The sequence below is a fragment of the Apiospora marii genome, assembly GCF_038362585.1.
Source record: "Apiospora marii strain CBS 49790 chromosome Unknown utg000001l_segment0_segment0, whole genome shotgun sequence".
NCBI classification, from domain to species: domain Eukaryota; kingdom Fungi; phylum Ascomycota; class Sordariomycetes; order Amphisphaeriales; family Apiosporaceae; genus Apiospora; species Apiospora marii.
The window spans coordinates 3,429,351-3,444,019 of record NW_027117372.1 but is presented as its reverse complement, the minus strand read 5'-3'; the positions used below and the strand labels follow the sequence as shown (position 1 = coordinate 3,444,019).

The 14,669-nt window shown below is 53.4% G+C and overlaps 6 protein-coding genes across 6 annotated transcripts; 5 read left to right on the top strand and 1 right to left on the bottom strand.

Moving 5' to 3' along the window:
- Positions 1 to 393: 393 nt before the first annotated feature.
- Positions 394 to 3,151, top strand: PG985_001120 (uncharacterized protein; the record flags this gene model as incomplete). Its single annotated transcript, XM_066820889.1, has 5 exons — positions 394 to 861; positions 999 to 1,057; positions 1,256 to 1,434; positions 1,509 to 2,368; positions 2,453 to 3,151. 5 exons carry the CDS (start codon positions 394 to 396, stop codon positions 3,149 to 3,151), a joined length of 2,265 nt encoding a protein of 754 aa, XP_066691768.1.
- Positions 3,152 to 3,651: 500 nt separating this feature from the next.
- PG985_001119 (uncharacterized protein) lies at positions 3,652 to 3,939 on the bottom strand (the record flags this gene model as incomplete). Its single annotated transcript, XM_066820888.1, has 2 exons — positions 3,652 to 3,726; positions 3,793 to 3,939. 2 exons carry the CDS (start codon positions 3,937 to 3,939, stop codon positions 3,652 to 3,654), a joined length of 222 nt encoding a protein of 73 aa, XP_066691767.1.
- Positions 3,940 to 5,096: 1,157 nt separating this feature from the next.
- PG985_001118 (uncharacterized protein) lies at positions 5,097 to 6,951 on the top strand (the record flags this gene model as incomplete). The annotated part of the gene is made up of 3 exons (XM_066820887.1): positions 5,097 to 5,758; positions 5,926 to 6,661; positions 6,817 to 6,951. The coding sequence occupies 3 exons, from the start codon at positions 5,097 to 5,099 to the stop codon at positions 6,949 to 6,951; spliced, it is 1,533 nt and encodes a 510-aa protein (XP_066691766.1).
- Positions 6,952 to 8,729: 1,778 nt separating this feature from the next.
- Positions 8,730 to 10,009, top strand: PG985_001117 (uncharacterized protein; the record flags this gene model as incomplete). The annotated part of the gene is made up of 3 exons (XM_066820886.1): positions 8,730 to 9,536; positions 9,595 to 9,768; positions 9,830 to 10,009. The coding sequence occupies 3 exons, from the start codon at positions 8,730 to 8,732 to the stop codon at positions 10,007 to 10,009; spliced, it is 1,161 nt and encodes a 386-aa protein (XP_066691765.1).
- A 361-nt stretch (positions 10,010 to 10,370) lies between these two features.
- Positions 10,371 to 10,886, top strand: PG985_001116 (uncharacterized protein; the record flags this gene model as incomplete). The annotated part of the gene is made up of 1 exon (XM_066820885.1): positions 10,371 to 10,886. The coding sequence occupies one exon, from the start codon at positions 10,371 to 10,373 to the stop codon at positions 10,884 to 10,886; it is 516 nt and encodes a 171-aa protein (XP_066691764.1).
- Positions 10,887 to 12,504: 1,618 nt separating this feature from the next.
- Positions 12,505 to 14,540, top strand: PG985_001115 (uncharacterized protein; the record flags this gene model as incomplete). Its single annotated transcript, XM_066820884.1, has 3 exons — positions 12,505 to 12,713; positions 12,807 to 12,979; positions 13,042 to 14,540. The coding sequence occupies 3 exons, from the start codon at positions 12,505 to 12,507 to the stop codon at positions 14,538 to 14,540; spliced, it is 1,881 nt and encodes a 626-aa protein (XP_066691763.1).
- Positions 14,541 to 14,669: the final 129 nt, after the last annotated feature.

Sequence of the window (14,669 nt, the reverse complement as noted above, 5' to 3'; positions counted from 1 at the left end):
TGGTCTTCCTTCTCCGCTGCTGTGCTGCTGTCCGTTTTATTCTGGCTTCTTTCCCATATTTCTCTGGCGACGTATCGGACCGACATGCAGCTTAAGTTGTGTTTGTGCTGCCTTGCTCTTTAGTTAATTGCTTGGCTGCTGCTGCTCCCTTTTGTTCCTGTTTCCTTGGCTTTTGGGTTTCCATTCTCCGCGTCTTGGCTTTGCGGAACAAGCAATTTTAGGGGTGCCAGCGAAGCGGGTTTGCGAGCAAAGCGAAGAGCGTCTGTCAGTCTGTGTGTGCTTTAGGGTGTAATCGTTAGGTAAAGCGAGAGACACCCTCTGACCCTCCCCCCCTTTTCTTCGGTTACAACGGCACACACTCTCCCCCGTAGGGCTGACTGCCTATTCATCACAATGGAATACAACCTGGACGAGCTCGATGCCAATCTGAGCAATAACACGGAGATCCCGCTGCCGCCCCGGCCCTCGCTGGATCGCCGTGCGACGTCGGGCGGGCACAGCGGAGGCGGGGGGTCCCGCAGCCAGCGTACCCGACGCGGCAGCCTGATGCCGGTGCCCGACAACACCGCCGCCACCTCCACCAAGTCCGGTCTGAGCGGGAAGGCCGGAAGCCGCCGGGACGGCGCGAGGTCTCGCCTGCCGGACCTGAACCTTTTCAACTTCGAACTGCGCGACTTGGCCCAGAAGGTGCTGTTGACCGACGGAGACACCCACGCCTCCTACCACGAGTATGCCGTGTACGCACCACCCGCCAGGGACCCCGAAGGCTGCTTCCGGTCACCGAGTATCATGGCCGACGACGACGAAGCTCTGCGCATGTTCCGGGGCGCGATGCGCGACGGCCATGGCCTGGATGACGAGGTACGTCTACTTTTTGGACCAAGCGTGCATTACTACTGCTACAACTACTACTCCTAATGACATGGCATATGAGAATCAGATAAAAATGGGTGCGCATTAGTGCTTATGAATGCAAACTGACGTATCGATGCACACAGGGCGAGTTTGTTGAGGCGCCTCCCGGAAAGCCTCGGTTGATGGGCAGGGTGCGGCAACTGTAAGTCTTCCCCTTGTCTCCTTTTACCAATACGCCCTTGGTGCGAGTGGCACTCACTCTGCCTAGTATCCCAACGTGCTGGCTGCCAGTCTAGTCCAGCAACGGCTGGTCAGCTTCTTATGTTCTGTCAAATTACCCAGACCAGGTCCTACGGTAGAGTTATACAGAACGCAAAGCTAATGAAGGCCGAAACAACAGCATCGTGGACCGGAGGATTCTCCCAGCGACCCAGGGCCACGATTCCAACTCTCATCAAGATGGGTTGTTTCTCACGCCCGAGGACTGGAACTCGCTTGAACTGCATGCATCAACTCTACCGACTATAGGCCGCGTAACTAGCGAGTCTAGTTTCTGGGATGCACGCAAAGAGACTCTGTGTAAGTCCCTAAAACAGACTGTCACGCTGTAGCCCCGCTTATATACTAACATGGTTCGCTCTCGCTCGAAAAAGACATCGTTTTTAGTTTCTCGGCCAACCCGCAGCCCCCCTACGACTTCCTGTCCATGTCGTACAAGCTCAAGACGCGGACGACGACGGCCCTGATCCGGCGGTCGTTCGACACGCGCTGGCACGACGACGACGCCCTGGACGAGTACGAGAAGCGCCTCGACGCGTCGCGGTCGCTCTGGGCGCACCCGCTGGTGCTGCCCATTGTGCTGTTGCAGGTGCAGTTCCTGCGGACCGAGGAGGAGGTCGTGGCCAACAACGACGAGGTGCTGGACCTCGAAGCCAAGGTAGACGACCTGACGGGCAGCGCCAAGAGGACGCGCGCGCGGCGGCCCAAGACGTCGCGCCGGGGCAGCAGCTCGGGCAACAAAAGCGACGTCGTCCCCTTCGGCCCGCTGCGGCGCTTCTCCACCTTTGTCGAGGAGAAGGTCACGAAGCGCAGCCATGACCCGGGCTACGGCAACGGCAGCAGCAGCTACCAGCAGCAGAACCCCGCGCTGTACGGCGACGACTATGTGCCGCCGCAGACCATCCACCTGATGAAGGAGGCCCACGACGTCCTCAAGGGCGCCATCAAGCTGCTGGACACGCTGAGGTGGATGGAGAGGGCGGTCAAGCTTCTCGTCACCGTCGGCGACGAGCTGGACAAGGAGGTCAAGGCCCAAAGGCGTCGCGCTGCCGCCAGCAGCACCGGTAGCAGGGCGCAGGCGCAGGCGAAGGAGGGAGAGGAAGAGGAGGAGGACGAACTATCACATCAATGGCACGAAATCCGGCAATACCTGGAGTCAACCTGGAGGCTGTGCACGGCTCTGGAGACGGATCGTAGGATGTCGGAACTGCGATGCCGAGCCCAAATTGATATTGTAAGTCTTTTTACCCACTGCCGTATCGGCATACACCTTCTCATTTCACTTTTCCTTGGCTTATGCTCGGTTTATTTTTCATAGATCTACTCCAAGATGGCGCAAGAGGATAACAACCTCAACGCGCGAATGGCGGTGGCGTCCACACGCGACAGCTCGTCGATGAAGGCGCTGGCCGTCATAACGGCTATCTTCCTGCCGGGCGAGTACATGGGCACGCTGTTCGGCATGTCCTTCTTCAACTGGGAGTACGACACCAAGGGCGACCCGGGCCTGAGCGAGGACGCGACGAAACTCGACATGCCGCACGTCGTCATCATGCCGCTGTTCTGGGTGTACTGGTGCTTCACGATCCCGCTGACCTTCTTCATTGTGATCCTGTGGCGGGCCTGGTGGGTCAACCAGGACCGCTTCTTCCGGCGGCACCTCAGCATCGAGCTGAGCAACGAGCGGTACTGGACCTCGGACGGGCGCCCGCGCGAACTCGAGACCACCTTCATGCAGGACTTCCTCAGCGTCTTCAAGATCACCGGCGGCAGCAACACGAGCAACAGCTCCATCGTGGGCGAGGCCGCCGTCGCCCGCAAGAAGTGGGTCGAGCAGCAAGGCCTGCAGAGCCCCGGCCTCCAGCGGCGCGTCATGTCGACGACCACGAGCGCCTCGCTCAAGGGGGAGGGCGACGGCACCGACACGGACGACCTCGAGGGCGCCCGGCGCAGGATGAAGACCAGGACCATCTCCTTTGCCGGCCCTGGCGCACGAGACCCGGGCTCTGCAGTCTAGGCTGGTGCCACGCCCTCCAGATCGTCAAGACTCTGATGATGACTCCGTTGCCCACTGCTACCTAGTAAGGTACATATTATTATCCTGGTGTGCCAACGATGCGCACTTAACCCTTGTATATAGAATGAATCATGATGAATGAGTATGAAATCAATAGCCATCTTTAACTCACCATAGACGTCAGCGTCTCCCTGCAAAATTGAATAGGACAGGAAACTATTACTTATGAGATTCTCTATGCGTCATTTGTCATTCGTCTTGGATCGTCAGATCAAGTTGATGAACCGTAATCATCCATATTGTGACCATGAATCTGCTCCGAGCATAGATTACAAGATGATTTACATCAATAGTACACAACGTGCCCACTGGTCTAATGCGCCAGTCTTCCAAGTCATAACCTTCTTCCCATGTACCTAACCAAACGCCCAACACCCGTAATCATGGCTTGTTCAAATGAGCAAAGTCTGCAAGCGTCCCCTTGTTCCAAGAGTCCTGGCTCAATAGCACAAAGTGCTCTTGACGTGCTGGTCAATAGGTCGCGTGGTATACACAGTGCATCGGTCGTTTCGAATCTACGGAATGGCGTTTTCACGTTAGGATTTGCCGGAACGTCAAGTGGTAGAAAGGGGGGTACTTACAACAACGCGATAGTCCTTCCGCCTTCCGAACTCCTTCTTCAATATCTTGTCCATCTCGCCTAGGTTCACATTTTTGCCGGGCACATCGAAGTGATGCTTCTCTTCTGACCGGTGTGAACGTAGGCGTAATGGCAAGTCCCAGGGCATTGTGCGTTGATGTCTTACAGGCACAAGTCGCTAATGGGACATTGTTAGCATGGAGAATCAACTTACACCATGAAATAGGAGAGGTGGGGGGCCCACCAGTTGGTATAGCAAGTTGGAGTTAGCAATAAGTAGTATCGTGCCGACGAGTGGCGCTTCACGTAAAATCTGTATCGCAAAACGTAGTATCTTGCTGTTAAAAGCCGTTGTGAAAGCGGGAAGATTGTCACGAAGGCACTCAAAGGTGTGCTGAACGACCAGGAAATGACAAACCTCACGGGTTCTGGGGGCGTGGCACTTTACCCATAGACGCTCAAATATACTCGAACCAATCACGATTGCGGGAGGCCCACCACTGCAGGAGACCTACCACTGCAGGAGGCCCACCACCGCCGCCCGTTTCCGTATACACATGCATGCAGTCATACTCGCCTTCGTTCTCCAATTGGACCACGCTCAGGACAGGCTGTCTGGCGGTGTCATGTTGTAAGCAGGAAGATCACCCCATCCTTGGGTGAGCCCGGAAGCCTACCTTTCCCATCCATTTCATCTCCAACCAAACTTGCCACCCGTTTTAAGCAACCGGATCCCCATCATCAGTTATATCAGTGATGATGGACCCTCGTGATCCTTTCTCGGATTGTAGTTTCTGCGACACTCGAGACTTGAATGTTACGTTTTCTAACACAGCGTCGATTAAAGTATGCAGAGTAAGCAGGTAGCGAGGTTCTCGCTCTAAGTTTCCACGCGCGGCAACAGTTGCACGGCTCTTTCTTGCATTTTTGTGTCTCATTATGTTGGCATGTGTGAGTTGGTGGGCCTCCGGCTGCAGCTTCCTCCTTGATTATAAGTGGCTGGAACATCGTGCATAATGCGGCCTTGAGAAACGCCCAAAATGCGACAAGTGTTCAACTGATAAGTCTGCAGGCAAAGACTGCAACAGAGATAATGGACCAATAAATCAGATAAACCATCTCACGTCAGTCATTATGACTGGATGGTAGGGTCAAATGGGCCCCCGGCCCCTTCCGTGAAGCGTAGATGCTATGGGACTTTTCGAAACGTGCCTGCCCAATTGCTTTAGGTATTCGACCCAACAGTGGCTGGAACCTCACTTTAGACCCTCCCGCCCTTCGTTATCTCGTGACCACTGGACCCTAATGCCATACCAGACAATCGACACTTGGCCTGAGGCCTCAGCAGAGCCTATAAGTGAGCCGTCCACGACCCTCGCGGATTCTCCTATTACATCATCACCTGAAAGCTATAATCCCAGACCTTGTTCCTCCCCAGAAGGAGACGAATCCATTCATGATAAGCTATGGGCAAGAGTGTTACAAGACTGTAGTGACACACCCAAAAAGTTCCTTTCGCTGGATGCCCAAGAAGAAATCATCAACGAAGACTCCGTTCGACGGGATTTGACTCGCAACTTGAGCCTCGGTCCCACTGAGTTGGATGAACTCGTTGCATTCATATGCCCCGGGAAATGTGGCGACAGTGGCTTGCGTCGAGGCAAAAGGTTGTTCGCTGTTTTGGCTTTGATAGATCAACTGAGTTCAATCCTGGTGTTCAAAAGGGAGGGCATTGACGACTCCCATCTCCCCTTCAGACGAAATGGAAAAAGCAAACTTATCCCTCGCAATTACAGCGGCTCATTTGAACTATTCCAAGGCTGGAGGTCCATGGCAATAATGGATTTCGAGAACTACCAGTGGTATACCCTGACACCTTTCCTGCGACCGTCCAGTCTACATTGTCTCGAGCACGGAATAATCCTTCCCTGGACGCAATGCGAACGGGTCGCGGAAGGTGGCCAGTCGTACGTGTACAGAGTCAAAATTCATGATGCACACCATGCCTTCCCCAAAAGAAAGGCAAGTCGCCGTTATTCAATCTTACTCTCATGAATAGTTCCCTGATTTTGACACTCTAACAGGAAGGGAGCACCTACTTTGCCCTGAAGCAATTAAAATCGACAGAACGCAGTATATTTGACGGGGAGCGTGCTGGTTTCCGAAAATCAGGCCAGCACCGACATCTTACCGAGCTCCTGGCGTCGTTTCAGCATCGAGGCCGTTACTATTTGCTCTTTCCCTGGGCTTATGGTGGTACTCTGGACGATCTATGGGGCACATCTCCCAACGAACTGGCCTACGTGAACAATCAATGGGTAGCACGACAAGTCTATGGTCTTGCGGACGGGCTCTCTCGTGTCCATCACGTGAAATCACGCCAGGAGAATATCACGAAGGGCATCGAAGCTGTGCTGGACGACAAGCAAGGACACGATGACAAGATTTTTGGAAGGCATGGCGACATCAAACGCGACAATGTCCTTCTCTTCCAATCCGAACATCGTAGCGAAGGGGTTCTCAAACTTTCCGACTTTGGCTTGGCCGTATTCCACTCCAAGATGTCAAAATCGACAGAACGTCCAGGGTCGGTAAGGCCCTGTGGTTTGGCATATAGAGCCCCCGAAGCGGAGGCAGAGTTTTCTGATAACAGAATGAGCCCCCGATATGACATTTGGTGTCTTGGATGCCTTTATCTCGACATGCTGACCTGGCTCCTCCTTGGCCCCGAGGGACTCAATATTTTCCTCGAGAAACGACTCCAGGAGAAGGTCTATCCGGTACGCTTTGAAACTGAATACTTCTGGAAGTCAACTAAAGGGTCCCGGGGCTCCCTGGGACCCCCTGTTGTCAAGTCTTCCGTCAGATATGTAAGCCTCCATCACTCCTATTTGCGTGAGCGAAGTGTGGTCTTTCTGAACCTACTAAACTAACCATAACATTCCTCGTAGTGGATTCGATATCTCCAGGGCTTGGACCAATGTTCAGACTACTTCTATGACCTATTGGACTATATAGAGCACAGCATGCTGCTATGCAGACCAAAAGACCGCAAAGAATGCGAAGACGTGTTGGAAAAGCTCAGCGAAATGACAGAGAATCAGACTTCAGATATGAGGTACCTGACGAAGAGGACGAGGCGACCGACTATAGCATCTAGACTCTGTACAAAGGTTTTCTCTAAAATACAAATTTTCACTTAGAAATTGGCAGAACCATCTGTGAATAAGTTCAAATGATGTTAACTGGTATACAATTTTTTGAGTTCCTATAGCAATACACCAACTATAGTTTTATGTCCTCTTCCCTATTCCCGCTCCTTATTTCCATGGTCTTTTCTTTTCCTCAAGTTATGATTCGTAGTGGTTCCGTAAACGCTCAACCAACTCGTCCAACTGGCCCTGTAAGTAGAAGAAAGGCCGAGTTCAGTTCAGGGGCAATTTATGAGCAATAACAGGACCAAAGCCAAGTTTCATACCTTGGATAAGCCCTTGGGCGTTGAGAGGAATATTTGATCTGCACTAATCTGAGCATCGGTACATTGTTAGTCAATGGGCTCGTTGTAAATACTGGTATGCAAAGCTCAAAGAATGATAGCAGGGAAATGGGGGCAGTCCATACCCTGATATTGAATTTGTTGTGGCCTAGGACCTCTTTTAGTTTGCTCTCCAGATCTCCAGTGGACCAGATGTACTTGGCCGGAATGGTCTGGACAATGTAGCTTTTGGGCATCTTGTGGCTGGCTGTTCAGCGAATAGTTTGTGCAGAAGGGGGGTTTGTACAGTTTTGGCTGATTTTGTAGACGTTTCTTTTTACATTACAACCTCACAAGGTGACAGGGGTTGGATATGGAATGGACCGCTTTCTCAAGGCATACAGCCAGAATCTTGTAGGACGTCAAGTGTATGTGAGTAATGTGAGATACATCTCAAGAGCAGAGCCTCTGGCAAGTCATACTCCGCCAGTGGCTCACTGTATCACTGCAACAAGTGAGGGGTTTGTACTCCTCAACGCATGCCTTCACCGACTGTCCTTGTGGCAGTGACGTGCCGCCCGGCATGCAATGAAACTCGCGAATGCAAGACAGTAAGCATTGCCACCTATCAGAGAATCACGCCAACCAATTTGCAGTGATGTGGCCGAATCAGAGACGGAGGAGGGGTACGGGCTGATCGCAGATGTGATATGCATGACTGTGGAGCTCCTGCGCCTGGAGACTTGGAGAACTCAGAGGACCCCGGCGGCATTCGGCAAGGCATTCTTGATCGATGTACAGACCGGGCTGTGTTTCGAAGGAGGATGATGCTACAACTCGTTAGGCATTCAAAGATGCGTCGACCATCTGAAAGAAGACAATTTTAATTGCCCATTTTTCGCCATCAACTGGTATAACGGTTGTAATATTCAAGTGAATGATGAGCTATGGACTGGCTTAGGGGTGACCCGCACATCTCCGAGCGCGACACCAAAGTGCTCCGGTTCAAGTCCGGATACAGCAGAGTGTTGCTGCTATCACGACGAAACCTGGTGAGGACGAATTCATGAGAATCTCTGAGCTCGGCATTCTGATACAGAACAGGAGCGAGATGCACCACATAATAAGACATGGGAACTTTCAAACGACGAGGAGTGGTCGGATTGGCTGAAGGCAAGCATTAAACAAAAGCCGTTGAACCAACACAATTCGCCTAGCGAGACCACTAACCAAAGAACAGACATATGAGGGAGACTCCGTCCAATGGAAAGATGGAGGGTGCATCATGTACGTTGTCATTGCTCGTGTCGCCTCTAGTCAAACTCGGCCCCTGACTCCTGAACAGTTTTGCGGGTCGTGCTGCCAACAGTAGATGTCAAGATCCCTCGATACTGTCGAACATACCGTTCTCAAGAAGCACATTCGACACGATATCCAACATGTTCTGGATCCACAGTTCCATCATGCGGGTGATCAACCGCAACACCGACGCCCATTGCTCTGCCGACACGGGCGCATGGGCGGAAAGAGCCCCTGAAGCAACCGGTACGAGCGACACTAAGGGGTTCCTGAAGCCGTACTATCACAGATCAAAGCTAACTCGGCGCTCAGTGTATAACTGTCGCACCGCCGCGTCTTGGGATGGCGACGTCGCCCTCTCCGCGACTTACCTGCCCGACAGGAGGTTCACGTTTGCCATCTTCTATGGCTGCGACGCCAAGATGAGCGAAACCTTGGTTGGGAGGCTACAGAGAAACCCGGAGCGGGCGATCCACCCAATGACTTTGCCTGTCCTATTCGCCGACGTCGAGAGGGACCGACACGCGAAGCTTGTTAGTGAATTCCACAACAAACTTATGCAGCGCGCATGCGACTTCAGCAACGACTCGAGGAGGGCGTCGGAAGTATCTGATTCGCCGTCCTCTTCTTCCTCCTCCGTGACCGAGAAACCCACCGAAGGCCTCCTGAGGCCGGATAGAGACTCGGAAATCATGTCGCAGTGGATCGACCTCTACCACCTCCGAAACGGGCTTGCGAACTGGAAGGCCCAGTTGCAGAAATTGGCCGATCACCAGAGTAAGCTCTGTTGCGGATTTCCTCTGTCTCCCGGATCTTTGAACGTCAAATCTGAACGAGAGGATCTCTCACGGTGTCTGGTCCATCAGGGAACGCAGATCCAGGCAAGACTGCAACAGCTCCTCCTGGAATACGATGAGAAGATCAGGCAGTCTTCGTTGATCATTGACGGGATGAACTTTGCCACGCAGGTCGTGAGTGACTGTATCCCTGGATTCCCCCATGGTTCTCCATGCTAACGAAATGTTTCAGGAATGGAACTACATCGCGCGCAAAGACATCAAGACCAATCTGGAAATCGCGGAATCGACAATGAACACCACAAACCTGACCGTGGACATTTCGAAGGCCGCCCAACGCGACAGCAGCCATATGAGGTCTATTGCGGTCCTCACGATGGCCTTCCTCCCCGGGACCTTTGTTGCTGTAAGTCGAATGTTGTCGCATCGCTTGCATTGCAATGACTAACCGGGTCGCGATCACGAAGACGGTCTTTTCCATGACGTTCTTTGATTGGCAGGGCGACACTGAGAGCATGTTGTCGCCGTACATATGGATATTTGTGGCGGTGACTTTCGTACTGACTGCCTTGACCATGGCAATATGGCGGTTCTGGGTTAGTACGGCGGGTGCGCGTAAGAACAAGCAATCCCTGTCAATGGCGTGAGGAAATTCTGGGTGGATTATGACCCGAGATGCATTGTATAGAGAATTGACATACGTGTGTTCACCAACCGTGAGACTGTATTGCATTACCTACTTGTTGGTGGCCATCATGAGTAGTTCCCACTCAGGGGCTGTGACACTGCTTGACAACTTACGTAGCAAGCAAACAAGGACAGATATTTAAGGTCTCGGTATATCTACTCGAGATGTCCTCCTCAATTCCTAATTAACCAGAATTTAAACAAACAACAATCGGTGAAGTCAACAGATCCAGGTATTCGTAAATCGTACTCGAACAACCACCCTTAAGTATAAGAAAACTATAAGAAAGTCGATAACGCAGAAAAGACAACAGGACCAACATGTCCTTCTGCTCCCAGCACTTAGTATGGGCCGCAACCCTAGCGACCGCGACCCTCACGAGCGTACTCCTCGGCTTCGCCGCCGTTATCTCCTCGTGGGGCACCACACCAGCCCTGCACGCGACGTGCGACACGAAAAACGACCCGGCCTTCTGGCGGCGCCTGGCGCAGCTGCTCCTGCACGAGACGGTACTCCTGTGCCTCGTCTCACCCGCCGTGCGCCCATATACGCGCGACCGCATCCGGATTCCCGGCCGGGCCTGGTTCCTCGCCGCCGTCGCGCTCAGCGCGCTGACGCAGGTCCTCGCGACCGTCAGCTACGCCGCCGCGTGTGGGAACCCGGGCTGGACCGCGGCCCTGTTCATGGAGTGGATGGCCGACGTCACGCTGGTGGGCGCGGCGGCGCAGCTGGCGGGCGGGATCGCGCGGCCGCGTCCGCGGTCGGGGTCCCCGTCGATACAGTCGGGGCCTTTCCACACGCACACGCCTACTCCTGCGACGGGAGCGCAGCCGTAGCGGTTGTCAGGTGGGTGGCGGCTGCTGTGAAACACATTATTGCCTGGCTATTAACAGGACGCGTTGGAAAGGGCAAATATTAAATTAGACCTCTATACTTCGTATTGCGAATTTGATGAATTAATCCAGCATGGGCACCAGCCACCCTACGAGGAAATGTCTCAAAGATCTTGAGTTGTAAGTGAGAAAGGGATAGCCAATGACGTCCAGTACAGCCACCTGAGGATTTACCCAAAGCTCAACATCCGCCGAGAAAAAGGGGGTGGACCGCCATGGTGGGTGGCGTTCAATTGAGTTTACTTGGACATTCCTCACGGGAGCCCAATGAGGATCTATCAACGCCACCATGCTTAGCGCTCGCAGGCTTGGGAAGGACGTAGTAGTATTTGTAATCACGTTTGAATGCGTGCATGGCGATATCGGATGAGCAAGCGGTGCGCCAGAAAAGCCTAAGTTAAGCTTCCTTGAACAGCGGGCGGCAGCTGCAGGAACGGGTCGCGATGCCAGGAATCAGGATGTCTTCCTGATCTCAACAGGTAGAGCTGTGGTAGAGGATTTGAGTTTATGCAATCCTGCCAAAGTGAGACCACTTCCCACTATTACCCAGGGCTGATATTGAGTTAATGCAGTTGGTGTGGCACAGACAGCAGCGTAGAGCTAGAAACCTCTCAATATGAGAAACGGAGAGATAAGAAGTCATCCGGAGCCTGTCGGCGAGTGTTTTCAGTGGTCAAGATTGCGAGAAAATGAAAGGAGTCGACTCGGCCTTCAGCTGCGGCGTAGACAGTACCAAGAACAGTATTTCCAACGTACTTGCTTGCGTGATGGTTAACTCCAAGTATGATGCGACCTCACATCGAGGGAAAATAGTTTTTTGGTGAATTGAGTACGGCTCTCGTATACACAATGTCCTTCCTGCTTCCTGTATGAAAACAGAACTCGATTTAATGTCGGGATAGGACGTGCGTCTCCGCCGCGGAGGAGGCCCAAAAAGCTTGTCCGCAAAGAAAATAACCTTTCCCAGCAGCATCCCGCTCCTGAATACGACACTTGTCTCGCTTGCTGCCATGGCCACGCCTGTAATGTGGGCCATATGCACAATGTAAGGGGACGGAACACCACCACGCCCATTGAAAGGCGGATGAAGACTAAAACGGCGTGGCTTGAGATGGAACTGGATAGGTAATCGAGGACTTGAGGGAACTCCGCGTCAAATTTTGGGAGACGGGAGAATCCTAATAAACCTTGGGAGACCCAGCTTCCACCAAGATTTGACAATCTGCCGTAAACATCGAATGACTATGATAATGAGAAGGTTGCGATGGATGGGACGGATGCTGTGTACGGCCTTCGCCCGCCTCGCTAACATTCAGGGAGGAGCCGATCCGATTCCTTTCACAAATGGCGCATATCTGGGTACCGGATCATCAAGGGAGGTCCGCGATGGGATAACTTACCGCCCATATTGCTCGAGGATTCGAGCCCATCTGTTGTGGTGTGGTATATATATCAAATAGCATATTTCCTCACTTAGATGGGGTGAGTGAGCCCTGCAGACTTTGCTCGTCACTCACACACTCGTTCCAACCATTGTGTCTTGCGGCACCACGCTACAAGTATGTCCCATCTACGCGAATCGTACTGGAGCGCCAGCACCACCGATAACCGGCAGAGCGAGATATATGCCCCCTTTGACGCCACCAGGGATAGAAGGCACATCCGCAGCTTGAGCATCTACCCCGAGGACGAGTCGAACCCAGACATCGACACGATCCCGATCGGGTTGCCAGTCGCACCAGCTGTGCCCGACAAGGATCTTGACCATCCGTACTACAGATCTGCAAGTACCTATCGGGATCCGTCTCGAAGTACCTATCGGGACCCTTCTCGAAGTACATATCGGACATCCCCGACGAACAGGATATGGCATATTCCCCGGGAGGCTTCTATAGAGCCGCTCGAGCTGAAGAGGCCGGTTGCCGTCGACCAACTGAGATGGTCCACGGTATCGGACGAGTCCGCCGACGGAAGCATGTCCCGACTACACGAATTCTTCTTCGTGACTACCGTGTGCATGGCTCAGCTATGTACTCGTAAGTATCGACTGTCAAACGAAGATCCAGAGAAAGCAAAACTGACGAGACTTGTTTGACAGAGGCTGGCCTCGGCCAAACCCTGGCCATCATCCATGTGATAGGATCGACCTGGGGCATTACCAACCCGTCCGAGTTGAGCTGGCTCATAGCTGGCTACACCTTGACCATAGGGACCTTTATCCTGGTCGCGGGAAGACTTGGTGATGTATATGGGTATAAGCGCGTTTTCCTCTCGGGGTTCCTATGGTCGGCGCTGTGGTCATCCCTTGCTGGCGCCGCCTACTACTCTGGACCCGAACTTTTCACCGTCTGCCGCGTCCTGCAAGGGATGGGCGCCGCCATGTGTCTCCCGAATGCCATTGCGCTGCTCGGATCAGCTTATTCCCCGGGCCGGAAGAAGTCATTGGTATTTGCTGCATTTGCTGCCATGGCTCCCTGCGGGTCCATCATTGGAGCGGCCGGGGGTAGTGCCTTTGCTCTGCTGTGGTGGCCTGTGGCATACTGGGCATTCTCCTTCACTCTGTGCATTGTCGCTATCATTGGCTACTACGCGATTCCCTCGGCTGCCACCGAGACGGTTAAGCCGCAGACGTTTCGGGCTTGGCTTGTCGAGCTCGACATCCCCGGTGCGACTGCCGGGGTTTCAGCCCTGGTCCTCATCAACTTCGCTTTCAACCAGGGCCACATATCGGGTTGGAATGAACCTTGCATATGGGAGGCGCTGATTGTGGGTGGTATACTCATGTGCATCTTCATCATGATCGAGTGCCATTACGCTAAGAACCCAATCGTCCCGCTCAACGCCCTCTCGCCCCAGGTGTCGCTGATATTGGGCGCCGTAGCCTGCGGGTGGGCTTGTTTTGGCATATGGTCTTTCTATACCTGGCAGTATCTCCAAGTCATCAGAAGGCTGTCCCCGCTCCTCACCACGGCATGGATGAGCCCGATAGTCGCCATGGGAGTATTTGCATCCCTGACGACCGGCATGGTCCTCCACAAGCTGGGACCGCCGGCAGCGATGCTCATTTCGATGCTGGCATTTACCGCATCTACCGCACTCATAGCCACCGTCCCCGAGGACCAGACTTACTGGGGCCAAACCTTCGTGGGCATGCTGGTAATATCGTGGGGCATGGACATGAGTTTTCCGGCGGCGACTCTGCTTCTGTCGAACTCGGTAAGCAAACAGCACCAGGGGATCGCGGCCAGCTTGGTCGCGACGGTGATCAATTACAGCATGTCCATCGGGATAGGAATCGGCGGAACGGTCGAGGCCCAGGTGACGAGGGGTGCCGTAACCAAGAATCGAGTCCTAAGTGGATATAGAGCGGCGCTCTTGACCGGGGTTGGGCTGGCGGGGACGGGCGCGATCATCTGCATAGCACTGATAGCGGCGACGCAGCTGCCAGCAGCAATTGAGTGGCACAAGACGAAAAGGAGGGAGGCGGCGATGATGAAGAGGGAGAAGGAGATGGCGACGCCTTGTTACAGCTGCCAAAGCTGCCGACAGGGCGGCAGTACCACGATGGGCAGCCACGCTGGGTCGGTTATGGCGTGAGCTAGCTGAGCCGAATCACCTCAAGCGATAGATACATACTTATTCCCTAGTGATTACCTGAGTAATTAGTTCGTTCATAGAATCATTTGATTAATGCTGTTATTAATATATTAGACATTCGTATTATCC